Source organism: Podospora pseudocomata, chromosome 7 (genome assembly GCF_035222375.1).
Source record: "Podospora pseudocomata strain CBS 415.72m chromosome 7, whole genome shotgun sequence".
Taxonomy (NCBI): domain Eukaryota; kingdom Fungi; phylum Ascomycota; class Sordariomycetes; order Sordariales; family Podosporaceae; genus Podospora; species Podospora pseudocomata.
This window is the reverse complement of record NC_085891.1, coordinates 1,203,930-1,231,600: the sequence shown is the minus strand read 5'-3', so window position 1 is coordinate 1,231,600 and position 27,671 is coordinate 1,203,930. Positions and strand designations below refer to the sequence as shown.

Sequence of the window (27,671 nt, the reverse complement as noted above, 5' to 3'; positions counted from 1 at the left end):
TGGGTAGGATGACTGCCGTGCTTCCGAAACCTGGCTGAGGTTGTCGATAAGAGCTTTTGCAACTTTGGATCTCTTTACGATGGAGGATATAACGATGAAGATTCTCCAACTACGACAACGCCTTGATAACAGTCAAGATTACCTATCAAGTGCACAATGTCCCTCGGGAACAGTCCCCGACTTTCTGCAACAGCCCGCCGGCTGAAATGCAACCTGTTTCCACTTTCCTTGACCACAAACCCAGCAAACAGATCCCGAACAGCAAAACAGCAGCAATTGCTTAACAGCTGTTTCCCATTATCCAAGTAGCCATAACTCCCAAAAACCAATACCGTAGTCCCTAAACCAAGAAGAAAAGACAGAATTATGCACAATTTAGCCCACCACACCACCATCAACCCCTCAACTCCCCCTTGTTTGACATCATCTTCCACTTCCCTTAAGACAAAGCAGGACTCTTCCTAGCCCCCTGATACCCCTCCACATAACCGCCCACCCTTTTCTCCCAAACCCCCAACCCCAACCCCACCACCTCAACCGGAATCAGCAAAATGGCCAGATACAATCCCGCATAACTCTGCCCGCACAACGTCCCCCAATGCGGCTGCTGCCCCATGGGCACATCCCTCCACCTGCAAGTCCAAGAAGTAAACGTGTCCACCGTGTCCGACGAATTCGCCGCGTAGAAGAAGACAACCGAGATCAGCGCCGCGATCAACCCCACGACTGGTGCGGCGAGGGTGGTGGAGGTGTGGAGGGTTGTTTTATTCCTCAACTAAATATCATCTGTTAGTAGATAGTAGGGGGAGGGAGGGGCCGGGGGAACGAACAGTGGTGATCTTGGAGCAGGCCAGAGAGGCGATACTGGCGAGGATGACAAACACGCTGCCAACGACGAGGGAGATGGTAGGTCGGATGTTGAAATGCTCTGGCCAGAGGGGGAGGTAGTGAGGCGTCAGGACGTGGGTTTCCTCGTAGACGCGGAGGGTGTTGCCCGCCGTTCCCAGGACGGTGAGGCTCATGCCTAGGGCGAGGGCGGTGGCGCCTAGTCGGAGGGTGTTGATTGTGCCGAGGGACTTCATTTTGGATTGGAGGTGGAGGTCGGGTTCAACGTGGGTTTGGAACGAGGGGGCCGTTGAGTGGGCGGAGGCTGTGGCTGTTTTCTCCATTGTGTGGTTGAAGGTGGTTTATATACTTGTTGTTGTTGTTGTTGTTGTTGTTGATAGAGCACTGATCTGGGTATCAAATTAGGAAAAAGGAGAAGCCGTGTAACTCGAGAAAGCGCTCCAAACAAAAGAGAACCCGAAGATGAACAAGGGAAGATGGTGTGTATGCCGTGGAATGGTGAGAGCACAAGTCTATCGAACGCAACAAAAGTGAGGTGACGGGGCATACTAATACCATTTCCTCACTTACATCTTCGGCATGGATCCGGGCGGTTAGCTCTTGCTTCCCTCGAAATTCACATCACAGCAGCACCCAAGATTTCGATGCGCGACTGTTACCCTTCCACTACACCATGCGTCTAGTAGTTTGATGTCCCATCTCCCAAGAAGTTCCCCTCCATCTTCTCCCACGCCAGAAATAGGACCCCCTTCCCCCTCTCGGGATTGGCTCGTTTGGCTCTCTGCATGCAGATTGCAGGTTTGAACAGCGGTAAAAAAACAGCAGGGACGATCATCTCCAGATGGGAATCGGCACAGGGGATCCAATCTGGGGAAAGCGTCCCCGAGGGCGAAGCGCCCTCCCGCGCGGCACATTTTGCTTCCCTTGCTTGCAACTGTATTTGGCGATGTGATTGGTCTGGTGTTTTGTGCTTAAGCGCCCGGGAGGAAAAGATGGAGGGGTGGTCGGAAAACAGGTCGCTTGTGCTGTCGGGAGCAGTCAATTTCTTGATATGCCGACTTGAACTGGTCGTGAACATGGTTGATGCTTTTACCGTGTCATGTCACAGCAAAATGATGTCGATGTTGAAGTTGATGATGAAAGAAAGTGTCAAAGTGGTGGGTGTTGACAGTGATAGCCAGCCTGTCATCAAAGGGTTAGGGTTATACATCACCCCTCCAATCATACCCCCTCCCCCCACCCACCACCGCCAAAGATATCTCTTGGCATCCTCACCACCATAAAGCCATCTCACCACCATAAATACAACCTCAACACCATAAACCCATCCCACCACCATAACCCCAACCTCATCCAACCCTCAAGATGACCCCCTTCCCCGTCCTCGTCCACTCCTACCCCACCACCCCAACCAAAACCCTCCCCCTCTACGAACACCCCTCCCCCTCCCCCTCCCCCTCCCCCCCAAACGCCCTCATCTTCCTCGGCGGCCTAGGCGACGGGCCCCACACAGTCCCCTACCCCCTCACCCTCTCCCACTCCCTCCCCCCAACCCTAGGCTTCTCCCTCTTCCAAGCCCGTCTCACCTCCTCCTTCTCCGCCTTCGGGTACTCCTCCCTCTCTCAAGACTGCGCCGAAATCTCGTCTTTAGTCCGCTACCTCCGCTCTGAGCTCAAGAAACAAACGATCGTGCTGATGGGCCATTCCACCGGTTGTCAGGATTGCATGTTCTACTGCACCAAACTGGGAGAACTAGAGCCGGAGGAGAAGGTTGATGGGATTGTCCTCCAAGGCCCCGTGAGCGACAGGGAGGCGTTGGTGATGAGCTGTTGCCCGGCACAGTTGGAGAACAGTATCGCGGTCGCGAAAAAGATGGCAGAGGAGGGGAAAGGGGAGCATGTAATTGATCTAGACGACATGCCTGACGGTTGGAAGGGGAGTCCAGTTACTGCTTATCGGTGGTTATCCCTCGCTACGAAAGGGTATGGTTCTTCTGATGATGTTGTGGGTAGGTGACAAGAAGGAGTGGCTGACTTGACAAACACAGGGGAGACGACGACTTTTTCAGCTCCGACTTCTCCGACGAGGAGCTCAAGACCATCTGGGGAGAGCTGGAAACACCGGTGTTGATCCTGCCCTCAGAAAAGGACGAGTGGGTGCCCTTCAAGCCGGCACAAGTCCAAAGCACGGTTCAAAAATGGGCGAGCTTTTGCAAGCCGGGGGTTGTGAGTGAGTTCAGCGGGTTGATCCCGGGGGCGAATCACCGGGTTGATAACACGGAGGAAAACCCAGAGGGGGAAAAGTGGTTGGTGGAGAGGGTTGGGAAGTTTTTGGGGTCGTTGTAAGAAGAAAGCACGAACTCAATCAATTAGCTGCGCGCTCAAGTAAACAGTCCGTCTCCTCCCTTGGCTGCTCCTTTCCCTCGTAGAACCCGCCTTCCACAAGATCCCGCTCGAGCTCTTCCCAGTGCTTCTTCTTCTTGGCGGCGTTCTTTTTGTCGAGGTCGGCTAGTTTGGCTTCTATCCTCGTCGGTTGCCCTGTTCCATCTTGGGGGGTGGATATCCTGAGAAACAGGCTGCAGTCCCGGAGCGTCATTGCCAGCTCCAGGTTAACACCCTGGCTCGGATCATGTTTCGCCTGGGCTTGCTGCAGGAGTGGCAGGAGACTGTTGGTCCTCAACCAGTCGGCGAGGTGATTGCGATGAGACGGCGAGGCTGACGCAGGGACGATGTGCTTCAAGACGTTTTCCAAACTCCCCCGGTTACTCCGACAGGCGATGAAGTCCAGGGGACAGAGGATGCCCAGGCGGTGAGCCTTGTGGTGGGAGGGATCAAGGTGATCACGGTAGGCTTCCCGGGCACAGTTGCGGCAGCGTGTGCGCTGCGATGGTGAAGGCGAAAGCCACTTTGGTTTGAACTCGACAAAATAATCACTTGGGTTTTCTGTGAGCCTTGTTAGACATCGGAAAGCACTAGGTTCGAAGACAAGGTGTTGACTAACGAGAACGCATATCCTCTATCAGCATGCCATACTGGGCATCCGGGAGTACTCGGGTGCCACGGAAGTCCTTGCGGCGGCCGGATTCCGCTTTGGCAAGAAGCTCATCAAGAATAGTGATTACTTTGGATGGGCTTTGGCCCAGTTTGACTAGTTGATGTTGTACCAGATTTTCGGGTGGGAATAGGGGCGTGATGGTTGAATCCCAATACTGCAGTAACTCTGGGTACGGAAATGTCTTGGCGCCAGCTTTTGGGACGCGCAGGAGGTGTCCTGTGAGAAGGTCAGATATGATGATGCTGTGGCACAGAAAAAGGAGGATGCTTTTGGCAGTACCCTGGAAGATATCGCTGTGCCCGTTCGCGTGGCTTCCTGTCGTGCTTGGTGGACTTGGTGGTAATCTCACCTCAAAGACCAGGTTCGCCGCCCCCTCGTTCACGAACTTGATGGTCCATTTTTCAGGGTAAAAATCCGAAATGTCCGGGATATGGTCAGACGAAAAGCTTGCGCTTTGAGACATTGTGAAGGGTATGAAAATTTCAAGTCGGACATGCGAATGATGGAAATTCCTTGGTCGTCTGTCTGGTTGGGCACAAGTAGTAGTGTCTTGTCTCAACGGCCCCCCGAGCTTCACCGGATTGGCCGTTAGGTGATGAGCTGACGCTGAGATGGTGCCGCTATCCGCCGCGTTGGAACTGCTGGATCAATTATCTCGTGCGCGGGACAGCTGAGATGCTTTGTGCGACTATTCATAGTGTATTGCTGGTAATCTTGATTAAGGTAGGGGTAGCTTGACGGCGGCAGAGTCCGATCAAAAGCGATGGCTAGATTTTAGGACCAATCCAGGTTTTGGGTGGTTGTTTTGTTTCACAACAATGGTTTATCAATTCTTCTTCTTCCAAACATCGTCAGTCTGCAAACACCAAATGCCCCTGTCGTTGACGTCTTTCTCCGGGTTCAACTCCCGAACCTAGCTTTCTCTTGGAGCACATGCCCCTGCCCGGGCAAACGTCAAGATGGCGGGCCCGAGCTCTCACAGCTCCCGCCTGGTCCCAAGCAGTGGCAGTGGATCACTGGACCTCGGTCGGGCGGAGGCGGGAGCTCAGGTGTCTTTGTCAGTCGGGTTCCCCGCAACATCATCGGATGACGGCTGGTCCAGTTTCGAGTGTCTGGATTGGGTATATTGTCACATTGTGTTGCATTTGGGATGATGAGTTGATGCGTGGTTGCCCAATTTCCCCAGACGCGACTGGCTGTTACCACACCCTGTTCCGACATCTGCTACCGTGATAGCCGTAAAGCCCGGATTATTTTGTACGACAGGTAAGCTCCGGATCCGTTGGATAGCTCGGGCAGTGTGTGTTTGCACCGGTGGCTGGGCGGGCTGTACGGTGTTGAATGCAAACCTGAGACCTCCAGGTTGCAAACTGATGATGAGAAAATGAATCAATCCTAAAGGGAGGGAGGGTTTGGGCAGCCAGGCCATCAGCAACAGAGTCCTGGAGGTGCAGATGCTGCTGCAGATGTTCCAGACGGTACAGAAAAGTCATCAGCCCACTGGTCAGTGAAGCTAGGGAAAAATGGCAACCCCCCGCAAAGGGTCAAGCATGGGCCAACTCGCGGCGCAGGGAAAGCGCGAAAAATTTCCAAAAGGTCCCGTTTCTGCCGCACACAAAGACCAACCGTTCCCCGTCAGATAGCGTCATCCCTCCGCACAACCTCTCCAAAGCCGCAACTGCTCTCTCTTTTTTTTTTTTTTTTTCCCACGGGCACCCGACAAAAGTTCACGAAGGTCCTTGCACCCAATCCCCATCTCCAATCTATCAGCTGCCCACTATCAAAACTTGCTATTTGCCCTCCGTCGTCAACTTCATTCGCTACCTTGGGTAAAATTGCTCCCGACGACAACCCACGTCCACGACCCCTCGGTTTTTGCCTCGCGCACCTCGATCCGACCGAAGCAAGCCTCCCTGCCCTGGCTCCGGGTCGACCTGCCCCGCACACCCATCATAGCTCTTGCGATGCCTCTATAAACTGGGTGCCAATTCAACATGGCCTTCAACTTCAACTGGTCGCCGCTCACGGCCGATGCCGGCTTTTACGAGCGCGCGCGCGACCTGCTCACAACCGCCCTGAACAAGTCTCCGAAGCCTCCCATCATCGTCGATGACATCTTCGTGACCGAATTCAACCTTGGCTCCGTGCCACCAGACCTGGAGATTTTGGAGATTGGTGACCTGGCCGAAGACCGTTTCAGGGGAATTTTTAAAATGTGCTATTCCGGCGATGCCTTTCTGACGCTAAAAACGAGGGTGCAAGTATGTGCAATTTCTGTTATCTACGACGGACATATCGGACGAGTCCACCCCGGACGGGAGTCACAAGCTACCGGCATTGCAAGTGCTTTGCTAGCTACGGATAGTATGGAGGGGGCAAGTGAGGGAGCCGGGCATTTCACAAAGCCGAGAAAGGGGGGGCGGGGAGGGAGAGAGTGGGCATCTGGAGCATCTGGAGCGTCTGGAGCATCTGGACTGGAGCAAGGGCAAGTGCCCCTCGACGCCCGAGACCCGAATTTGGGACCCGAAACCTAGGGACTGCTCCACACCAGGTTTTAGGAATTCTAGAGCTCGCGATGGGACGCTGTTTCGGTTGTTTCGCAGGCGGTGCGGTGAAAGCTGCAGGCTTGGCGCATTAGACCAGAAATTGTGCCCAAATTCGAGAGCAGGGATTCGCCCATTCTCCTCACCGCTACCCCACATAGATTGGACTTCATGGAACACATGGAACACTGGAAGCATAACAGAAGACTAATATAGCAGCGCAGGCAAACCCCCTCAATACCTACCTGTCGGGCAAGCCAGGTTTCGCATCGCCGGAGCCCCTGTCGGCGTCGTCCAGCCTCACCATCCCGCTTCAGATCACCCTGTCTGAGATCAAGCTCTCAGCCTTCATCATTGTGGTTTTCTCAAAGCAGAAGGGGCTGACGCTGGTCTTTCGAAATGACCCCCTCGAGTCTCTCAAGGTCTCGTCGACCTTTGACTCGATCCCGTTTGTCCGTGACTACCTTCAACGGACTATCGAGCAGAAGCTGCGGGATCTGATGATGGATGAGTTGCCAGCCATCATCCACAGGCTCTCACTTCAGATCTGGTGCCCGGACCAAATCATTAAGGAGGACGAGGAGCAGTCCAAGGAGACCGTAGATCACACTGTTAACCCGCTGTCGACACCCCCCCTGGATGCTGTTGACGCAGAGGGTCACCTTCTGGACCCTGCCGCCATCTCGGAATTGTCTCTGGAGGCGGGAACAGAAACACAGTCTCTGTTCTCACAAAAGGCCTTGTTCAAGCTCTCTTCGTTAACGTCCACGCAAGAAACGTCATCATTGTTTACCCCTTCGATCAAGGAAGCCATGTTCAGAGCCTGGGCGGGGCCATCAGATCGGGTTGACACAGCCAGCACACCCGGACCGGCAACCCCGAGCCTCCACCGGACCACTTCTTACACCAACGGGACCGCCCATACCTACACCTTTTCGGACACGGCGAGCCAGGATCAGGGCCATTTGCCCTCGAGACCGTCCATGGTTAGTCTCAATTCTGCCACGGCTGGCTTGTCTCTGGGCTCCGGACGGCATTCCAAGGCTGGCCGGAAAAAGAAGACTCGTGTGGTCAACTTGCGTGCCAAGACCTCGAGCGAAGGTGGCAGCGAGGCGGGCGAGTCCTCGGAGACAGCTTCCACCTCGACAACGCCCGCTTCGGAGCCCATCATGTCTCACCCCATTCTCGAGGTTCCCGAGGAGGACACGGCTACAAACATTAACAAGGTGCGGTTCGGTGGTGCTCATCCGCGCAGACCATCATTCCGTAATGATCGTGAGCCTGCCAAGGTCTCGGAGGCTGCCGTCCCCTCGATCGAGATTAGCGCGCCCAACACCACCCAGAAGCAGCCTTCTCGTCAGGCGTCGCCTGTTGATATGAAGGTCCCAGCAGACTGGTCTCGGCCAAGAGCGCCATCGGAAATCTCCCCATCCGTCATTCTCGAGCAAGCGTGGGTGATGAAGATGGCCGGAGAGATTGCCCGCCGTGTATACGACGAAAAGAACCGCAATCCTCAGTTCTGGGAGGAAAGGGATGACACGCCCCCTCCTGCGTACCAGCCTAGGCCGTAATGGCGCGACTATCCGCAGCAACAACCCCTCTTATCACTTTTGTTTTTCGAGTACCAAAGATTCCCCTTTGTTGTTCTTTTCTTCTTGAACATATTCGACTCTTTTTTTCTCTCTCATATGGCGTTGTTGTTTGTCTTTTGAAAGTATAGCGACATGGCAGCCCGCGACATTGTACTTGTCTTAATGGATTGCGCTACATCATCTTGGCTTTTCGGATTGCCGTTTTTCTTTTTCATGGCGTTGAAGGGATATCAAAAGAAAAAAAAAGACACTTGGTTTTACCGGAAGAGGGAATATTACTACTGTTGGTTGGTTGGGTTTCTTGGTTCCGGCTGATACATCATTTTTGGGGGGCGGGGGTGGTATGGCTTAGATGGGTTGGGTAGTTTTTCCTGGGTTGAGTGGGGTCTACATGATAAAAGTTTTTGTGTGGACTATTTGATATTTGGATGGGAAAAGCATTTGTTGAGTTTGAGAGAGAGAAGGAGCGGGTGAAAGTGAGAGATCCTTTCCTGTGGTTTTTCTGGTTTTGTTTCGTTTTCTTTTTGTCCGGACGCATAAACACAACCAACCAACGACGCTTTTGATAAAGTCTATATTCCCTCTTTTTTTCCTTTCTTTTTCTTTCGTGATGTCTTTTTTGGGGTGGGGTGTGTGGGTGTGTGGGTGTGTGGTTTTCCTATGTTGGCCGGCTTGAAGTGGTGGAGGGGGGGATATTAAATCTCGTCGCGGTGTGTGTGAGACGCCCAGGGCGATGTGTATACCAAAGTGCGTGTGGAAATGCGGTAAACAGTAGTCCCCATGCTGGTATTTGAAATCTAGCTGGAACTATGGATTTTGTTGTGGGGACTTTGGATACCTTTACCTTGACAACTCTCGACTCTTCTTTGATAATAAGAAATATTACAAGATCACATGTGGTGTGTGTGGATTTGGTTTTTTTGGGATGCAAAACTTTGTTCTGATGTTGTGGATGGTGTCAAAGCCCAAGGTGGCAAACAGCAGCAAAGCCACCAGGCAAGACAACATTCAAGGAGCCAGCCAAAATGACATGCCGATTAGGAATGATTTTAGCGTGGGAGAAGTAGATATTGACAATGCAGTGAGCAAAAATGAGATGAGAACGGCAGCGTAGGTAGGTGTGTGTGTCGTCTTGCTCTCAAGACATTGCATTTCCAGTGCCTCATCCTCGTGGCACTGTCATTCACTACCTCTGGTAGATTACACACAAAACCTTGATATACAACCAAAGCCAAAACTCCCCCAACGCCCCTTTTCTTTGCCCCATGAGCGGGTATCAAATTTTGCAATATTCTTACAAGACGCCATTTGCCAACCAGAACCCAATACCTCAGACCACATAAATCTCACGCCTTTGCTCCCTCTGCCTTTAGCTCCTTCAACCTCTTCTCCTTCTTCTCCATCTCCTCCTTCGTCCTCCTCGTCATCTCCTCCACCTTGACCAGCGCCTTTTTCAGCTTCTCAATCTCGCACTGCTCCGTCTCCCTACTAAAAGGGTATTCCGGCCCCCTATTCGTGAGAGGAATCATCGCACTCCTAGCCAACACCCCCCCTTCCGACCTTTCCATCTTGACCTCCTTCTCCCCCTTTTGCTTCCCCCCCCCCTTCCCCCCCTTCATAGAAGAAGCCGGCATAGCCCCAGACGTCAAAATCTCATAGAAGCTCTCATAAGGCTCGTTGAAAATCTGCTCGTCGTAATTCCAACTCTTGACCACACCCCCATCAGGCCCGTTTTTCATCTCCTCCTTTTCCTCCTCTGTCCTGCCGTAGGGATGGAGACGGAGGTGGTGGTATAGAGTCTGGGGTTTTTCGTTTGATTCCGAGACGTAATACAGCCTTATTGTGATTTCGAACTCGCCCCAGCCCGTCTCTTTGAGGGAGAAGGGTTTTCCCGGGACGGCGTCGACGATGCGGACGTGGTTGGGGATCGATTCGTGGAGTTTGAACTGCACGCGCCGGAGCCAGTAGGTGATGTCGGTGTCGTCTACGCCCTTGACGAAGACTTCCCAGGAGTGGGTGTGGTCGTCGGGGATCCCGGGGGGTTTGGGGTTGCGGAGGGGGTCGAAGGGGCGGGCGGTGGTGCCGTAGATGAAGGGGCGGTGGATGGAGAGGGATTTGATGCGTTTGTTGGATTTTTTGTCGGCCATCTTTATTTCATGCGCGTAGGCGCGGGGAGATGGGGGGTTGTTGTCGGTTGGGTTGGGGAGGGTGGATGTCGCGTCGCAACTGTGTAGGAAATGTTCAAAAGTGTTCAGAGAGGTTCTCCGCGCGCGGCAGGCAGTTTGCGGGTCAAGCCTTGATTGCGGGGGCAGATCTCCCCAAGTTGGTCTGTGCCATCCCTGCTGGGGAGCCGCTAAACTTTGACAAAAATTCCCGGGCGGCGGCCGGCAAGTCCCTTGTCGCATGATCTCATCATAAGCTTGGGAAGCTTGTGAATCGGACGGCGAGCTTTGCTGATCTGGTGAGCCTTGGGTTCTTCGGTTGAGCGAAACGTCAATTGATAGCGCTCATACATACACCCTGAATTTCTCTTGTGCTTTCTCTAAATCAACCCATCTCGTTCACCCATCCACCCAATTTGCACCCCCTCTCCATTCTCACATCCCACCATGTCAACCGCAACCAAACGCCTCATCGTCTTCGGCGGCAACGGCTTCCTCGGCTCCCGCATCTGTCGCTCCGCCGTCGCCCGCAACTGGGAAGTCATCTCCATCAGGTCCCTCCCCCCCTTCCCTTCCCTTCCTTTCCCTTCCCTTCTCCCCCGTATTATCTATCTAACCCGCTCTCCCATAGCCGCTCCGGCCAACCCCACTGGCCCTCCTCCTCCCCACCCCCCTCCTGGTCCAGCTCAGTAACCTGGCAGAAAGGCGACATCTTCAACCCCCAATCCTACCTCCCCTTCCTCCCCTCAGCCACCCACATAGTCCACACCCTCGGCATCCTCCTCGAAGCAGACTACAAATCCCTCCTCTCCGGCCGCCCCTCCCCCGCCAACCCCCTAGACCGCAAACCCGGCGACCCGAGTCCTCTGAACACACGCAGACAGGTAACCTACGAAACCATGAACCGCGACAGCGCCATCCTCCTCGCAAAAGAGGCCGAAAAGGCAGGGGTGGAAGGCTTCGGGTACATCTCCGCCGCTGCTGGAGCGCCAGTCCTACCCTCGAGATATATCACCACCAAGCGGGAAGCAGAGGACATTATCCAACGCGAGTTTCCCAAACTGAGATCGGTCTTCTACCGCGCGCCGTTCATGTGGGATAGTTCTAGGGCTGTGAGCCTGCCTATTGCTGCCGGGGGCCTGGTCGCGAGCACGGTGGATGGGCTCACGGGGGGGTTGCTCAGGGGGGTGCTGGGGGCGGCCGCAATCAAACCTCTCAAGGTGGACTTGGTGGCTGATGCGGTGGTGGAGGGGCTGGGTGACCAGAGTGTGAGGGGGGTTGTTGAACCAAAAGAGATTGAGGAGTTGGGGACCAAGGGGTGGAGAAAGACGATGCTTTAAGAGAGAGACCAGAAAGGCGGGCTGTGTGAAGTCAAGTAGCAGTAACTGTATTTTGATCGTTTTGCCATGAGCAGGCGAACACTGGCTGCATGACCAGTTGTTGTAAGATGAATAGAATACCCCACGTCATGGTTGAACTCCGTATCGCTCGTCCAATGTTTTTTTTCTTTGATGTTACAACCCCAAAACAATCCAAACTAAACCATAGTTCCCCTCTCAAAACTATCCCGAATCTCGGCCGTGTACTTGTTGTAGAACCGCGCCAGCTTCTGGTTAAACTGCTTGTTCTTCTCGTTAATATACGTCACGTCCCCATTATCCTCCCCATTCCTAGCCTGCCTCTCCCTCCTCTTCTTGAGCGACGCCTCCTCGGCCTTTCTCAGATCCTCCACCAGCCTATCCACCGCCGCCTTGTCAGGTTTATGTCGCGCAAAATCCGTCGAATCCGCCGTGCTAAAAAACGTGCCATCCTTGTCAACAGCAATCATCTCCCCGTCCTCCGTCTCGACAATCTCGAGCGTCCCCTCGGCGGCCGCCTTTTCAATCGCCGCCATCTTGTCGCGGGTGTATTTCTCGACATCGGGCGCGCCCATGCTCTTGAGCTGACGCTTGTACGACTTTTCCGACTGGCGCTGGTAGTCGCGGAAGGCGGTGTCGTCCCTGTGGGCGTCCTTCTTCTTGACGCGCTTGTCCCAGCGTTCGGACTCTTCGATCGTCCAGTCCCACGCGCGCTTTCGTTCAAAGTCGCCGCCCGAGTCTTCGATTTCGGCTTTGAGGAGCTTGTGGGAGGCTACGGCGTGCTTGCGGTTTATGGCGGTTAGTTGGGAGGGGTCGGAGGCGAGGCGTTGGGATTCTTTGGTGGCTTCTTTGAGGTTTTGGGTGGAGGAGGATTTGGCGCGGGCTTGGAGGGCTTTGAAGCGGGCGAGGCGGGATTGTTGGGTTGAGGTTTGTGACGGGGGTTCTGCTGATGGGGTGGGATTTGATGGTTCTGTTGTTGTTGGTGTGGCTTGTCGCTTGGAGGAGGGTTCGGGTGAGGTTTCTTCCTCGCGGTCGGAGGCGGGGGATTTTCTTTTGGTGGTGGGGGGCATTTTGATGGTTGGGGGTTTGTGTGGTTGTTTGTTGTTGTTGTTGTTGTTGTTATTGTTGTTGTTGTTTGGTGATGATGGGATGACGGTCGCAAGTCGCAAGTTGGAATCATGGATGAATGGTGGACTTTGTAGGCCAGACGGTTGTTGCGAAAAGAACCTTGTTGGCTTTTGTGGGGCCAAAGTCTTAACATAACCCTAACCCTTGATGCTTTTGCTTCACCCAAAGTCGGGTTCGAAGCTTACGGCGAGCAAAAGGCCCAAAGTTACAGCAGCACAACCGCTATAGAAGCCGCTGTTGAAGCCGCTGTTGAAGCCGCTGTTGAAGCCGCTGTTGAAGCCGCTGTTGAGACACCATTATGGAACCACATTCAAACACTCTGAGAGACATGAGAAATATGAATTAGCAGCGTACATCTAATTTTCCATTGAAAATCATTCAGCATATCGGCATCGCAGCTGTGACTTGGGATACCTTGGGCTGTTCAACTTTGAGCCGTTAGGCAGCTGGGCAAGAGCGAGCTTAAGTTCAGCATCCATCACTTGCCATCCTCTGGAAAGCAACTACCGAAGCCCAACTCATCTCTAATGAGCGGTGCTCCGGGCTGAACACCATGTCGACAACCGCAGTCTCTACTCCAAGGACCGAGTTCTTCCAAAAGGTAGGTTGTGCTCACATCAATGCCAGACACTTTGACTGACATTGCAACAGTTGAAGCGGGTCTGTGTGCCTCTCAACCAGTTGGCCGTCCGCTCCCAGGACAAGACAGCCGATGCCAAAGAGATTCTGCAACATGTCGAATCGCTCACTGAACTCTGGTCAACCCAGGCCAGCCAAGATGACAGCATCCTAGACGACAGGCTCGCCGACTATGTCTTTGTCCCTTTGTCGCAAGTCCTCCGTGACAGGGACCAATACCCCATGCGGGTGGTCGAGGGCGTCATCCGTCTACTTAGAGAACTCATACAGCATGGGTGGAAGGTCAAAACATCGGCAGCCCTTTTTCGGCAGCTTTTGATTCTTCTTTCGTTCACCATTGGTGGTGTGCCCGGTCAAGAAAGGAAGAAGGACGTCCCGGAAGAAACGATTATTGAAGGGTTCAAAACGCTGGGAGCCTTGATCACTTCAGTCGACCCTGCTCGGCTTAAAAGATCGGAGATTCCTGGAGAAGACTCCATCCCGGCACTTGGTCACAGTGTCACTGTGATGATTGATGCCGTCACCGAGGATCTTCCTTCTTTGATTCAACTTGAGGCGGTGGCTTGCTTGCGGGCTGTCTTCATCAGCACCAGAGACAACTCTGTTCTTGCTCAGTTTCTGCCTGGCACGGTGTCTGGTCTCGGTAAACGGTTGTCTCCGCCGCTTGAAAGGCAAACTCAAAAGCGAGTTCTTGTGGCTTGTTTGGAAGCCCTCCAGCTTGTGTTTGTCAATGTGTTGGGTGACCTCAAGGTCAGGGGTCTGCTCCGGCAGCTGGAGACAGCCACACCGGCCGCGGAGGAGACAAAATCCGAAGGCGACTCAGAGTCCAGGGATATCGAACTAACACCGTCATGGCTGAAAGCAACTGCTGCTCAAGTGAAGATTGCTTTATCTGCGGTTCTCAAGTTGCGAAGTAATGAGTCTGAAGAGGTCCAGCGTGCTCTTTACAGACTATGTATCGCTCTGCTGGATGAGTGTCACGCTTCACTCGCTGACAGTCAATCAATATTGGTCGAGACAGCACTGATGTTGCAGGAGGATGACGCAGCTCAATCAAGACTCGAGACCAGCCTCCAGGACCTCGTCAGCATCTACCCGGAGCTGAGCAACGGCATCAAATCTGCCCTGTACAGCTGGGTCGCTGGCCTCCCAAGAATGATGCAATCCAGCAACGAAAAGACCAAGCAATTGGCTATCAGAAGTATTCTCCGGGGAAGCAAGCTAGGAGTTGCCATGCAGATGGACTCGTCAACTCTGGACGATTCTCTGGCTGATTCACTAAGAGACAGCATCATCACTCTGATGAAGGCTTCGAAACCTCCAAAGGTGATTGATGACCTAGGCGCCGTCGATCTATCTCAGCCCACAGCCCTCATCAGATCAGGATATACCGAGTTGGCAACATACAGCCCTGTCATTCTTGGCTCTGAAGGCCAAAAGGCTACCCGAAACGAGCTCGGCTCCCTCATCTCTCAGATCGGGCCTTCGAGTCTACAGGTCAAGCTCGCAACCTCTATGCTCAGCTACGTCCGCGACTCGGATGAACCCACAACACAGATTGCCTCCTTCTGGCTCGCCTTTCAGCTCCTCAAGTCGAGCTACGCCCAATCTGCCGACATGGACGAGCTCTTTGACTTTTCTGCCCTGGGCGAGACCCAGCAGCAAGACGAAGCCTTCCAAGAGCTCTACGACTTTTCCACCTCTGTTCTCGCGTCCCGCTCTGACTCTGTCGAACCCCCCCCCTGGCAACTCGAAGCCCTCGCCCTCGAGGTCACCGCGTATTATGCCACCCGTCTGGAAGAGGACTTTCGCCCCGAGCTCATCGACGTCTTGTATCCTGTCACTACCTTTCTCGGGTCAGAAAAGCCTCAACTCAGGCGGCATGCGATCACTACGTTGAACATTCTCGCCTCTTCGTGCGGGTATGGTTCCGTGTCGGAGTTGATTGTCGACAATGCGGATTACATGCTTGATTCTGTCTCCCTACGCCTCAATACTTTTGACATAAGCCCTGCTTCGACGAGGGTTTTGACGATGATGATTAGGCTGACGGGGCCGAAACTGGTGCCGTTTTTGGAGGATACGGTGCAGGCTGTTTTTGCGGCGCTGGATAATTATCATGGGTATCCTGTTTTTGTTGAGGGGCTGTTTGATGTTTTGGGGGAGGTCGTGACGCAGGGTGTGAAGTCGGATGTGTTGCTTCTTGCGGGTGGTGACAGCGAACCTGCTGTTGATCATAAGAAGAGGGGTTATCGACCTCAGGGGGTGGAGGGGATTCTGGAAACGGTGGGGAAGCATCTTGCGAGAGTGGAGGGGTCAAAATCGAGGGCTGAGGAGCCGTTTCGGCCTGTCCCAAGAAAGGCCTGGGGTCCGGGGAGGGAGAAGAGGAAGGAGAAGTCGTTTGTTGAGGAGCTGGAAGCTGCTGAGGATGATGATGATGATGAAGAAGAAGAAAAGAAGGAGATGGAGGAAGAGAAAGAAGCTGTCCAGACGCCGACGTATCAGTTGCTGACTAGGATACTGACGCTGACGCAGCACTATCTTACCTCTCCTACTCCTACCCTGAGGAAATCACTCCTGGATCTCATTACAACCGTTACACCTGCCTTGTCCCAGTCGGAGGATGCATTCTTACCGCTTGTGAACGTGATCTGGCCGGTTTTGACCACGAGGTTGCATGATCCGGAGCCCTTTGTTGCGATAGCGGCTGCTAAGGCGTTGGGGGGGCTGTGTAAAGGGGCGGGTGACTTTTTGGGGACGAGGTTGAGGAGTGTGTGGGGAGAAAAGGGGCAGGGGTTGAGGGCTTGGATGATCAAGGTTAAGGCGGAGGCTATGGGTCAGAAGAAGCGGACGAGTAACAATGGGAGGGGGTTGATTGGTGGTGGTGGTGGTGGTGGTGGTGGGAATAGAAGTGAGGGGGGAGGGATTATGATTCCTACTTCTACGGCTTCTACGGGTTTGTTGTCATCCTCGATTGGAACAGGGGGACTGCTCAACCTTGATTTTGGCAGTGGGCCGACTACATCTCCTGATAATGGGGGGATGAAGATGGTTTCCTCGTCGTCGTATACCACACCTTCAGGGGCCGGGAGGTTTTCACAATCTACGCGGCTTTGGGAGGCGGCGGTTGGGTTGGTGAGGGATGTTGTTTCCTATGTCAAGGTGGAGGATGAGATGTTTGATGAGATTTTGGAGTTGGTGGTTGATGTCTTGCCTGGGCAGAAGGAATTAAAGGACGCGATGGAGACGGTGAATGGGGATGCGGTTTGGTTGGGGTTGTATGAGAGGGGGTTGCTGAGGGGGTTGGAGGTTAAGCAGCCGGTGATGGAGGGGTTTGGGTTTGTGAGGGTGGAGGTTGGAGGAAGGTAGAGAGGTGTAGTTGAAGTTGTGACAGCTTTGAAGGCATCTCTACGAATAGGTACAAGTGACGGTCTTTCTTCACAAGAGTGTCATACCCCAGAGTCGAGTCTGGTTGTTGCACATGGCCTTACATCCGGGAACGTGGAGAAATCCCGGCGTTACGGGCGCCGGCTACCTGTCGTCACTTCTAACGGTGACCATGTGAATCGGACTGGTGTTAACACCGAGATGGGGCAGGTTGATCGAGGTATGATGTCAATGGCTCGATCGTATTTCTTGGGTCGTGGGGTGGTGGTATCTGGACTTGTTCCATTGCATCATGAAGAAAGGAGGTGCCCCATACATAGCGCGGGTGACGAGATAAGCTGGTGTCTTCACAAGTCGGGAGGAATATGTTGGCTGGAACTCCCGGGGGAAGCTGGGGACCACGACACAAGTCCCTTCACAATGGCCACAAGCTTTTCTCGCATTCTCGCATGGTGTTGCTTGATTCTGGGTGGTGCTTTCTCTTCTCTTCCAGGTTCTCAGAGAGGTTTGCGTACGTCCGATTCTCCTATCACTTAGTTGCCGTTTCGAATCATCACTCTGGGATATGCTTATCAAAGACTAGATTGACTTGACCGGTTGAGCAAACGCTTGGTTCATGATCCAAAACTTGAAAAGGAAGACGGAGAACGAACTGCCAAAGACCGTTTCTGGTTCAGCGAGACGTGGTAATCTGACCGTCAAGAAGTAGCCAGCTCGACACCTCAAAGACCGACGCTTTGGTTTGGTTCCATCGATCGGCAGGAAGGGTCCTGTCAAGATGGAATGGCATTCGAACTGGCAACCCTGGCGGGGGAACAGTGGAGACCTAGGGTCCTGTCAGGATGGTGTCATTGCATCGTCCAAACCTTATGTCCATCTCCGACCCACAGAACACTCGACCGGCACCTTTGCCCTGATAACAGAGATCTACTCGGTCCCTCCGAGAGAACAAGTCTGTGATTCGGCCCAGAATGGAAACCGGAGGGCATTTTCTAGTCCTCCCCGTCTACCAACCCAATCCCGACGGCGGACGACTTGTACGGGGGCCAATATCAAGAGTTCACCAGTCTATCTTCTGCTATCTTCCATGCCAGTGAACACCAGTATAGCGCCAAGGGGTTTTGGCTTGCTAGATTCCAAACCATAATTCTCGTTATCATTCTGGTGGCGGCATCACCATGTATACTAATAGCCCGCTATCCCCCTCCTTGTCTGCTCTGCTGGCCTTCCTCGCTCAGGCCATTTATGTCACAATTTTTTTGTTCCGAGACCACCCCAACAACCACGTTCATCAAAAGCAAGAAACGACGACATGACTACACCAGACGAGGCCGGCACCAAAGTGATAGCGCGGGACAATGCTTCCCGCTCCAGCAGCCGGGACGAGGAGATGGGGATACTGACCCCGGTCGAGAACAACCAGCTCAAGAAGTCCCTCAAGAACAGGCATCTTCAAATGATTGCCATGGGTATGTCCCCAGCTTGCGGACGGTGGTATTGTTCTGACAATACCGTTCTCTTCCAGGTGGTGCGATTGGCGCTGGTCTCTTCATTGGGTCTGGGGCAGCGTTGAGTGCAGGTGGACCAGGCAGCGTGGTGAGTGCATCTATCTTGTTAACAGAGCCGACTCGAGCTAACTTTTCTCCAAGCTTATATGCTACACTCTCATCGGAATAATGATGTTGTTTACTTGTCAGGCTCTCGCCGAGCTCTCGGTCGTCTATCCTTCCAATGGCGCCTTTTTCGAACACTGCTTAAGATTTCTTGACCCAACATGGCAAGTTCACTGTTATTTTTATACGTGATAGACTGGTGATCGCTAACTGCCATGTCTCAGGGGCTTCGCCATCGGCTGGGGCTACGCTCTAACCTGGCTGATCATCCTTCCTTTTGAGCTTATTGCGGCCTCGATCACGATACAATTTTGGAACGACACAATTAACATGGGAGTATGGGTGACGGTGTTTCTGGTAGTACTGGCACTTATTCAAATATTTGGAGTTCGAGGATATGGCGAAGGTTTGTGTCCCCACTAGAGCACAGCAAGGAGCTCGCGTTCTGACACGAAAACACAGTCGAATGTGTCCTCAGCGTCATCAAGATCATAGCCTGCAGCGGCTTCATCATACTCGGCATCGTCATCAACACGGGCGCTGTGGGAAGGAAGGGATACTTGGGCGGCGAATACTGGAGCGACCCGGGTGCTTTCAGGAACGGCTTTGAGGGCTTTGCCAGCGTTTTTGTGATCGCTTCTTTCTCTTTCGGCGGCACCGAACTGGCCGGTCTCGCGGCGGCCGAATCAGAGAACCCCGAGAAGTCGGTCCCCAAAGCCTGCAAGCAGGTCTTTTGGCGCATCTCTTTCTTTTACATTCTCAACCTATTCATCATGGGCCTGATTTTGCCATCCGACGATCCTCGACTCCTCGGATCAGAGGGCGCCAACAGCAAAGCATCACCATTCGTTTTGGCGATCCAGGATGCCGGAATCAAGGTGCTCCCACACATCATGAACGGCGTCATCACCATCGCCGTCATCAGTGTCGCCAACTCGTCGTCGTTTGGTTTCACTCGCACTGTCCAGGCGATGGCTCAAGTTGGCATGGCACCCACTTGTCTGGCCAAAATCGACAAGCAGGGCCGTCCTATGCGTTGCACCATCGTGCTCCTCCTGTTTGCCTTGATTGCGTATGTCGGGCTGGCACCGAACGATGCGGGTATGAAGTTGTTCGACTGGCTTCTTGCCGTCACTGGCGTGACGTATTTCTTCATCTGGGGCTCGATTTGCCTCGCGCACATTCGCTTCCGGAAGGCTATGCAGGTCCAAGGCTTGTCCCTTGACCTGGTCCCATACAAGCCATCAGGTGGTGTCTGGGGAAGCTGGATTGCCCTCATTTTCAACGGCGTCTGTCTCGCAGCCGCCTTCTACGTCTGCGCCAAGGTCTGTTTTTCCATCTTCTTGTCCTCTATCATAGTGATATTTGCTGACTCTTTTTGTTGATAATAGCCTAAACCAGGTGCTACTGCGGCGGAAACGGCTGAGAAGTTCTTCAAGGGCTACCTGGCCGCACCGGTGATGTTTGTTCTCTGGCTCGGGTGGAAGGTGAAGACGGGAGAGTGGAGGCTGCAGACGCCTCTGCACGCGATTGATCTCAAGACGGATGCCAAGTTTAGGGATCCGGTCAATTTCGAGCCTGAAGAAAAGAAACCCTTACGCAAACGCATGTTGGGAGCCCTTTTCTGATCTGTCGACCATCTTTTCTTTTCCTCTTGTTGATGATGATGTACATGGGCAAGCGTTTGGTACAGAGCGTTGTTGTGTGTTGGAATGTGGGCTTGTGGGGATTTAATGACTGGATACCATTTTTTGCATGAAGATGTCTTGTGGTGAGAGGGAATCGCCCGTGGCATCTGGTTTGGGAGATGATTAATGTGAAGATGAGACGTAGTTATTTACTCGGGATGAAATCTATATAGACTAGAGTACGCACCTAATCAGTCATGTCCAAAGCTATAACGGTTTGTTCTTTTTTGAGTCTAAAGGCGTATACAATATCAGGCTGCGAGATGTTAACAGTTTGATGCGTTGGTTATGGTGAGGTGTTTCGTTGATGTGGCTCCTCCTGAAGTGGCCCGTCGTCCCCTGAAAGTGGCCCCCCCCCTGAACTGGGGGTCTGGGGAAATGCCAAGCCATCCCTTGCCAGCTGGCTCCACCTGAGTTGTCCGTGTGCAGTGAGGTGTAAGCACTGACCTGCCTGGCATTGGCGTTGGCATTTGTCTGTCTTTCAGGCGGTACTTGTACCTGGATGAGCAGCACGACAAACATCGAATTCAGCCTCTGTCCCCCAAAGCAAACGTTTGTCGTCATCCTCGAGGATCACTCAAGATTCAATATCTGCTGAACCGACCACTGCTCGGCCATGCGGCGCGTAGCGTAGGCAGCAACCCCTCCTCCGCGAAATCGAATTCCCCATCGATGCCCTGAAAGTCGCTTGCCAGCCAAAACCTGCTCCGCCCAAGTCCACCCTCTCCCTCCCACCCCCCCCGCGAGCCAGTCGCTCCCCGTTTCCGTTCGTCGTCTCCCGTGTCCAGCTGTTTCCCTTCCCTCTCACCGCCCCGGACTGTCGACCGCCCCCTTTTTCTCGGTCCCGACCGCCCCGAACCCGTGTTCCCCGATACCTCGCAGCTTCACCAAACACACGCTGCTGCCCATCGGAGGAATTTCACGGTCATGGCTTCGTACGGCCAGGCGGCGGTGCCGGCAGCGGCGCGGCCCGCAGTACCTTACGGGGCACCCGTACCAGGGAGCGTCCCCAGCGCACCACCAGCGGGCACCTTCTCCCCCGGCACCAAGATCCAGGTCGGCAACCACCGCGTGGTGATTCAGAAATACCTCTCCGAGGGCGGCTTCGCACATGTATATCTGGTCAAGCTGGCCGCCCCCGTCAACGGGACCGACCTGGCCGTGCTCAAGCGGGTCGCCGTCCCGGACAAGGAATCGCTGCGGGGGATGCGCACCGAGGTCGAGACCATGAAGCGCCTGAAGGGCCACAAGGCCATTGTCACGTATATCGACTCTCACGCATCGGAGCTGCGCGGCGGCGGGTACGAGGTGTTTTTGCTCATGGAGTACTGCAACGGCGGCGGGCTTATCGACTTTATGAACACGCGCCTGCAGCACCGGCTGACGGAACCCGAGATTCTCAACATTTTTGCCGACGTTGCTGAGGGCGTGGCCTGCATGCATTACCTCCGACCGCCGCTTTTGCACCGCGACTTGAAGGTCGAGAATGTGCTAATCACCATGGTTGGGTCTGTCCGGAAGTTCAAGCTCTGCGATTTCGGTTCGGCGGCGGCACCGCGCGCGGCTCCCCAGACGGTGGTCGAGTGCAGGTTGATGGATGAGGATGTTCAGAAACACACCACGATGCAGTACAGGAGTCCGGAAATGGTCGATGTCTACAGGAAACAGCCGATTGACGAGAAGTCGGACATTTGGGCGCTCGGCGTGCTGCTGTACAAGCTTTGCTATTATACCACGCCTTTTGAGGAGCAGGGACAGCTTGCTATTCTGAATGCCAGTTTCAGATATCCTAGTTATCCTGCCTTTTCAGATAGGCTCAAGGGACTTATTGGTGAGTTTTTTTTTTTTTTTTGAGGCGGGGGAAGGTTGGAAAGTTGACTTTGGAAGCTGATCTTGGCTAGGCTGGATGCTGCGTGAAAGTCAGCAGGCCAGGCCGAATATTTATCAGGTACTCCGTGAGGCCTGCAAAATGCAGGGCCGGGAGCCACCAGTCAAAGATGTAAGTCCCTTGTTGAGATTGAAGAGTGAAAGGCGGTTGCTGACTCAGACATCTAGATTTACTCGGGGAAGTCGCAGGGAGACCCTCATCAGCATAAACAGAGTTCATCATTACAGCAAAAGATCACGTCGCCGCCTCTTGTTGGCGCCGTGTTTTCTCCGAAAGCCACTCAGGAACAGCAGGTCATTCCCGAGATTGAGCGCATGAGGCGAGGCCGAGTGCCGGCTGCCCAGCCCAGTGCTCCGACAACAGCAACAGTCACGTCGCCCAAGGTGACGAATGGAGACCCCTTTGCCGCGCTTGATGCGAGGCCAGTAATCAAGGGCGGGGATGAACTGTCATCAAAATTCCCGTCTCTTGATCAGTTTTCGCTTCTACATGACCATGGGTCCAAATTCGACTTTGACCAGGGGTCGCCGCAATTACCCAAAGATCTGTCAACAAGGGTGGCGGAGAAGTTGGCAGATGAGGCTTTCCAGATCAAGCCCTCGCCTTCGCCAATTCCAACGCAACCAAGCCAACGGCAGTCCATTGACGGAAGCAGAGCCAACCCCTATCCAGCGGCGGCAGACCCATCACGGGTGTCTCCTCCGCTCAAGTCTGCCTCTGCGCCACCAAAACAACCTGGGGCCAGCCGGGCGTCGACCATCATTTCCAACACCCCCGAGCTGCAGGCAATTTCTTCACCCCCGCAGCCGCTTTACCAGCCAACTCCTAAACCAACCATGGTGTCGACTGGCACCATGACATCGCCACCGCCGGCGGAAGGACCCTCGCCGTACCTAGTGTATCGATTCCCACCTGCTGATAGTCACCGCGCAGCCAGTGTACCCAGAGCTCCAGAGACAGGTCTCGGTCTTGCTCCCTCGGCGCTCGGAGATCCAGCAGCTCGGTCAGTTTCCCGGACGCCATCATATCAAGGCACATCACAGGCCGGCCACGTTCGCCATCCTTCTTCCTCGAGGCCGTCACTAGAAGGCGGACGACCAAGCCTGGAGAACCTTGCATCACGCCCAAGACCAATCAGCACTCACCTCGAATCCAACCTGGACTTTCTCCGCGAAAAGGAACAAGCCCCCTCTCCAAGATTTTCCCTCGACAGGAGCCGCCCGTCGACCCCCAAACTGGAAGAAGACAAAAACATTGCCTCCAACGTTGACTTTCTCCGCTCTCTCGAAGACCCGGAACCGGCGAAGAAGGACAAGTCCCATAAGCACACGAAGCGGGGGAGTCTGTCTTCCATCGGTGCCGGAGCGAAGAATATCCTCGCAGGCAAGTTTGGCGATGCGTTTAAGCGATTTGAAGGCGGTAATTCCTCCTCTGGTCCTATCGTCCGGACGCCGTCTCCGCTCAAAGACCTCGACCGTCATGATGTTTTGACTCCCATTACGGGATCGGTAGCCACGGGCGGGCATAGCGATGATGATCATGACCAGGATGAGATGACGCCTGAGATGAGGCGCGAGCAAGAAGCGCAGATGCTGGCGCAGGAGGAGGCCAGGGTTGCTGCCGCGCAGGCGGAGTATAGACAGCGAGTTGCGCAACGGGGCAGTGGTTCAGGGGGGGGTGGTGGTCCAGTCCCGCCTCCTAAACCAGCTGGGGGAGGGGGAGGGGGCGGAGCGTCAAGGGCGCAGGCGATACAGAGCAAGGTGCAGAGTTTGCTGGATGAGAGCAATCGGGGTGCTGTTGTTAGGACTGCGCAGGGGTATGGACAGCATACTGATCGGCCATCGACATCATCATCGGGGGGGGTTGGGGAGGAGAAACCGCCGTATGTGCCGAGGAAACCGGGCAGTATCATTGGGGATAAAGGAGGGAGGCCGGGGACGAGCTCGGGTGGGAAGGCGTTGCCTGCGCCGCCGCCGAAGCCGGTGCATTTGGGACAGCAACAGGCGGGCGGAGGGATGATAAACAGGCCGGCTTCGCCTGTTAAGAGAGAGGCGTTGTTGGCGGTGGATTTACCGGGGAATGGGGGGGCTGCGTTGCTGAAGATGACGGCGGGGGAGAAGGAGGATTATATTAGGGATTTTCAGAAGAGGTTTCCGGATTTGCAGATGGTGGAGAGGGATTTGGGGAGGGAGGGTGGGAGGTAGATGGCGTTAGGGGGAGTGGTGCATGATGGGTAGATAAGGGGGTGGTAGAGGGAAGGTGTATCATGATCAACAAGGTGTTAATGAAGATGAAAGAATTTTATATACAACAACGATGAAAAATTGGGTATAGAATGGAGAGACGTGGGGGGAGAGCGTATGTACCTGGTGGTAATGAATGTCACACACACACACACACACACACACACACACACACACACACACACACACAACAGAGCTTTGGTTTTATACAGGCATTTATATGAGCAGCATTTTTGGATGGGTGGACTTGGATTTTTTAGCCAAATATTGATTTTGATATCAGAGGATGCCCGAGATATTTGTAGGTGGTTCAGGGGCCGATAATGAGAAGCTTGCCGGTCGTTTACTTCAACTCTGGAAACGGGAAATATGGTTACTTCTTGCCTCCACCACCAAGAAAACTGGTGAACCAGGACAGGGCGGCCGAACCTGAGGGGGTTTCTTCTTGTTGATCGGCAGAAGAGGAACCGGCGGGTTTGCCTTGGCCGGCTTGAGGTGGGTAGTCCTTGCCGGAGACGGTGAATTTGGGTTCGCTTTTGGGGGGTTGTTAGCTTTGTCATGCGTGACGATTTATTGAGAATATTGCAATGAATGGGCAACGGCTGTGAGATAGGGGTTGTGTGTATCATGGAAATGATGGATGTGAAAGGGGAAAGGGGAAAGGGGAAGGGGGGAAAGGGGGTGGGAAGGAGGGGAGAAGAACATACCAAGTACACCATTTATCCTCGGGAACCGACCCGAGAACGGAGGGGACGTGGGAGCCGCAGCCTCGCCAGGATTGCTTAGCTATACCATCCTCAATGTCAGCAATCATCATGGGTCTGGATCCAACAAAGTCCTGACAAGTACTAACAGCAGTTGGGGCAGGAAGATCCGAAGCACATCTTGTCTTTTGTTCTCGTCTTTTGCTTGCTGAGTAAAAAGTTGACTGGGTTGAGGGGTTTACAAAAAACAGCCAGCTCTCCAAACCGAAAAGAAAAAGAAAAAGATGGGATGAATCGATCAGCTATATGTCCAACTTAAGCTCAGCTGAGATATGAAACCCCAGGAGGATAGTTCCCGTCTCGCTCTTCCAGAAAGCAGTCGCCGACTTACCATATCCCGCTTTCTGGGGGCCAGCGCCGGCCCCACTTATCCCGTCCCTCCACATCGCCGACCTACCTAACCTTGCCCTTCGGTGTGAGTGGGTCCGTTTCTGGATTTCTCGGGCCGGGGACCACCAGCGGGATGTCGGGCATCACTTTGTAGCACCGACATCATATCACTCTGGTCCATTGATTCCGAGTTTGTCAGCTGTACAAGTCGCCGTCAAGACACCAACAGGCACTACACAATCGCCGACTCAGCGGCAAGCATGGAGCTAGGGATACAAGAAATGCAACATCGCGTCAATTTACACATTACTTTATACAGTAACAATTCGTATATCCATCCCCAACCCACCATCATTCATCCCCCTTTTCCATCCATCCGTCCGGTGCCCCTTTTTATACATACAGACATAGCCCCCGGCCGCCCCAACGAACCCAAAAAACCACCCCCCCAACCGGCTACCCAAAAAATTCATTTCAGCCACCCTAAGCACGGGTAGTCATCTTCTTGGTCCCCTTCTTCAACTCCCTCTCGCGCTCCTTCTCAAGATACTTCTTCTGCCCCTTGGCGTCCAGCGCATTCAGCTCAGCATCACGCTTGGCCTTGCGCGCCTTCTCCTTCTCAATCGCGCGCTCCTCAGCCTTCTCCTCCTCCTCAGCCTTCTGGATCTTCTTGATCATGGCCTCACGGACCGCCTTGACCTTCTTGACAACCTCGGGCCGGAAGTGGGCCGACTTGGCGAGCTGGTCAGAGATGCGGAGGAAGTACTGGAAGATGGGGACGAGGTTGGTGTAGTCATTGTTGGAGGGCAGCGAGTAGCGGAGGAAGATGCGCTTGCGGGGAACCGTCTCATCGAGCCTGTTTGGGTCCATGTTAACCAAAGTTCAAGTACAAGGGTTGCAGCCAGGAAACTCACGTCTTGGGCTGCTCAACAGGTTGGTCTGAAATGATCAGATACTCAAAAGAATCACCAGCGTTCTCGGCAGCCTTGATGAGCTCAGGGGTCAAAAGAAGGTCGGTAATCTCGGCGCTCTCGCTCATGACGGTCAACCACTGGGGAAGCTTGGGGTGGTCCTTGGTGACGGTAAGAGACAGGTCGTAGCGATCATCGCGAACTTGCTTCATCTGGTCCTTGTGAACAAGAGCCCAAACAAAGTTGTCATAGGTGCTCTTGTCCTTGGCCTGGAGCTCGCCAGCGCCGGGGATAGAGGGCACAATCTGGGTCTCTCTTCCATCAAAGGGATAGATGGTAGCGTCACAGACATCCTTGGGAGCGGGGAAGCTGTCCCAGAAGAATCCAAGAGCGGCCTCGAAGATGGAGGTGAGCGGGTTGAAGCGCTTGACAAGAGTAAGCTTGACATCGACGAAGGCGACGTTGGCACGGCCGGTGGCGTAGGTAGCAAACTCGAAGAGACTCTTCTCGCGAATTTCAGCCACCTTGGTCTCAGAGGACGGAACCCCGTCAAAGCCCACGGAGGCGAACTCGGCGGCAAGGGGAGCGTTGTTGGCCTCGATCCACTTCTTGGCCTTGGTGCGGTTGCGGCCAGCGCCGAAGAGGTGGAAGAGGAGGAAGAGGCCGATGATGGAGAGAACGATGCCCTCGCCCTTGAACTCAGAGAGGGAATGGCGCTCGTCGAGGCGGTACCATTTTGTGTAGGGGCGCAGTGTCTGCGCGGGCTGGGCTCCGGTCAGGGTGTTGGAGACGGGAGTAAAGGGAATTGGAGATGGCTCGGCGCCCTCCTTGAAGTCTGCAAAGTCTTTGGGAGACCGTTAGCTGCTGTCTAGAGTAACGGCCACGGTTTCCATCTCGGGCATGTGCGCGCAATGGATACTGATGGACTCACCGGAATCACCGCCCTTGACAGGGTCGGGGTTCAATGGCTTCTGGCCTCCAAAGAGGTTTCCAATAACGTTCGCCATGGCTTGTCGCGTGCGGTGGTCGGCGATTTGGGTGAGGTTGCGTCGAAGCAAGAAGTTCGTGTCGCACCCCAAGGCCTGAGAAATCCCCTGACGTGTGCAATTGGGAATTGAATGTGGGGCACCCTGCAGGAAGCACGGACGTCAATTCAACGCTGGATGGCGCTATCGAGCTATACTTATCGCTTTTATCAACCTCTGGGCATTTGGACTCAATCCTGAATTACAAGTTGAACGCTTTCTGACATATCTCAGCGGTTCTTTGAAGGTCTGAAAGGTCCAAGATATGGCAGAGCAAGACGACCACTTCCATGATGCCCCTCATGCCCCCCTCCCCCCCCCGGAGTGAGACAGGCATCAGCAAAGTGGGAGATCTGGTGGGGCAAGGGTCTCCCATCTCGGTTGCCCTTAGCAACCCTCCACAGCACATTGACGAATGACAAGGCTAAAGCCCAACTTTTAACCACGAACCATCAAGGTGCTTTACGAATCTATACAACGGTTCCAATATCAAAAAGAAC

The 27,671-nt window shown here is 54.0% G+C and overlaps 12 protein-coding genes across 12 annotated transcripts; 6 read left to right on the top strand and 6 right to left on the bottom strand.

Moving 5' to 3' along the window:
- Window positions 1–81: 81 nt before the first annotated feature.
- Window positions 82–2,220, bottom strand: QC762_705200 (uncharacterized protein). The gene is made up of 2 exons (XM_062893372.1): window positions 831–2,220; window positions 82–775 (listed from the first exon to the last, which is right to left on the bottom strand). The coding sequence occupies exons 1-2, from the start codon at window positions 1,167–1,169 to the stop codon at window positions 440–442; spliced, it is 675 nt and encodes a 224-aa protein (XP_062739169.1). The 5' UTR covers window positions 1,170–2,220; the 3' UTR covers window positions 82–439.
- QC762_705190 (uncharacterized protein) lies at window positions 1,917–3,191 on the top strand (the record flags this gene model as incomplete). The annotated part of the gene is given in 3 exon segments (XM_062893371.1): window positions 1,917–2,828; window positions 2,894–3,128; window positions 3,141–3,191. 3 exon segments carry the CDS (start codon window positions 2,212–2,214, stop codon window positions 3,189–3,191), a joined length of 903 nt encoding a protein of 300 aa, XP_062739168.1. The 5' UTR covers window positions 1,917–2,211.
- Window positions 2,399–4,856, bottom strand: IPK1 (Inositol-pentakisphosphate 2-kinase). Its single transcript, XM_062893370.1, has 3 exons — window positions 4,180–4,856; window positions 3,847–4,116; window positions 2,399–3,788 (listed from the first exon to the last, which is right to left on the bottom strand). The coding sequence occupies exons 1-3, from the start codon at window positions 4,361–4,363 to the stop codon at window positions 3,211–3,213; spliced, it is 1,032 nt and encodes a 343-aa protein (XP_062739167.1). The 5' UTR covers window positions 4,364–4,856; the 3' UTR covers window positions 2,399–3,210.
- Window positions 4,857–5,323: 467 nt separating this feature from the next.
- MDM34 (ERMES complex subunit) lies at window positions 5,324–9,020 on the top strand. Its single transcript, XM_062893369.1, has 2 exons — window positions 5,324–6,161; window positions 6,668–9,020. The coding sequence occupies exons 1-2, from the start codon at window positions 5,895–5,897 to the stop codon at window positions 8,012–8,014; spliced, it is 1,614 nt and encodes a 537-aa protein (XP_062739166.1). The 5' UTR covers window positions 5,324–5,894; the 3' UTR covers window positions 8,015–9,020.
- Window positions 9,021–9,381: 361 nt separating this feature from the next.
- Window positions 9,382–10,182, bottom strand: YAF9 (NuA4 histone H4 acetyltransferase complex and the SWR1 complex subunit; the record flags this gene model as incomplete). Its single annotated transcript, XM_062893368.1, has 1 exon — window positions 9,382–10,182. The coding sequence occupies one exon, from the start codon at window positions 10,180–10,182 to the stop codon at window positions 9,382–9,384; it is 801 nt and encodes a 266-aa protein (XP_062739165.1).
- A 266-nt stretch (window positions 10,183–10,448) lies between these two features.
- Window positions 10,449–11,660, top strand: QC762_0107460 (uncharacterized protein). Its single transcript, XM_062884278.1, has 2 exons — window positions 10,449–10,751; window positions 10,829–11,660. The coding sequence occupies exons 1-2, from the start codon at window positions 10,645–10,647 to the stop codon at window positions 11,535–11,537; spliced, it is 816 nt and encodes a 271-aa protein (XP_062739164.1). The 5' UTR covers window positions 10,449–10,644; the 3' UTR covers window positions 11,538–11,660.
- syf2 (Pre-mRNA-splicing factor SYF2) lies at window positions 11,273–12,625 on the bottom strand (the record flags this gene model as incomplete). The annotated part of the gene is made up of 2 exons (XM_062884277.1): window positions 11,273–11,450; window positions 11,736–12,625. The coding sequence occupies 2 exons, from the start codon at window positions 12,623–12,625 to the stop codon at window positions 11,273–11,275; spliced, it is 1,068 nt and encodes a 355-aa protein (XP_062739163.1).
- Window positions 12,626–12,936: 311 nt separating this feature from the next.
- QC762_705120 (uncharacterized protein) lies at window positions 12,937–16,691 on the top strand (the record flags this gene model as incomplete). The annotated part of the gene is made up of 2 exons (XM_062893367.1): window positions 12,937–13,284; window positions 13,335–16,691. Exons 1-2 carry the CDS (start codon window positions 13,237–13,239, stop codon window positions 16,689–16,691), a joined length of 3,405 nt encoding a protein of 1,134 aa, XP_062739162.1. The 5' UTR covers window positions 12,937–13,236.
- A 1,330-nt stretch (window positions 16,692–18,021) lies between these two features.
- On the top strand, window positions 18,022–20,248 carry QC762_705110 (uncharacterized protein; the record flags this gene model as incomplete). Its single annotated transcript, XM_062893366.1, has 6 exons — window positions 18,022–18,178; window positions 18,235–18,305; window positions 18,359–18,486; window positions 18,547–18,728; window positions 18,785–19,647; window positions 19,714–20,248. The coding sequence occupies 6 exons, from the start codon at window positions 18,022–18,024 to the stop codon at window positions 19,948–19,950; spliced, it is 1,638 nt and encodes a 545-aa protein (XP_062739161.1). The 3' UTR covers window positions 19,951–20,248.
- Window positions 20,249–20,380: 132 nt separating this feature from the next.
- AKL1 (Ark- serine/threonine protein kinase) lies at window positions 20,381–24,102 on the top strand (the record flags this gene model as incomplete). Its single annotated transcript, XM_062893365.1, has 3 exons — window positions 20,381–21,841; window positions 21,912–22,009; window positions 22,066–24,102. The coding sequence occupies exons 1-3, from the start codon at window positions 20,938–20,940 to the stop codon at window positions 24,100–24,102; spliced, it is 3,039 nt and encodes a 1,012-aa protein (XP_062739160.1). The 5' UTR covers window positions 20,381–20,937.
- Window positions 24,103–24,352: 250 nt separating this feature from the next.
- On the bottom strand, window positions 24,353–25,246 carry QC762_705080 (uncharacterized protein). The gene is made up of 3 exons (XM_062893364.1): window positions 24,995–25,246; window positions 24,849–24,927; window positions 24,353–24,674 (listed from the first exon to the last, which is right to left on the bottom strand). The coding sequence occupies exons 1-3, from the start codon at window positions 25,023–25,025 to the stop codon at window positions 24,515–24,517; spliced, it is 270 nt and encodes an 89-aa protein (XP_062739159.1). The 5' UTR covers window positions 25,026–25,246; the 3' UTR covers window positions 24,353–24,514.
- A 410-nt stretch (window positions 25,247–25,656) lies between these two features.
- On the bottom strand, window positions 25,657–27,478 carry QC762_705070 (uncharacterized protein). The gene is made up of 3 exons (XM_062893363.1): window positions 27,078–27,478; window positions 26,150–26,990; window positions 25,657–26,091 (listed from the first exon to the last, which is right to left on the bottom strand). Exons 1-3 carry the CDS (start codon window positions 27,151–27,153, stop codon window positions 25,719–25,721), a joined length of 1,290 nt encoding a protein of 429 aa, XP_062739158.1. The 5' UTR covers window positions 27,154–27,478; the 3' UTR covers window positions 25,657–25,718.
- Window positions 27,479–27,671: the final 193 nt, after the last annotated feature.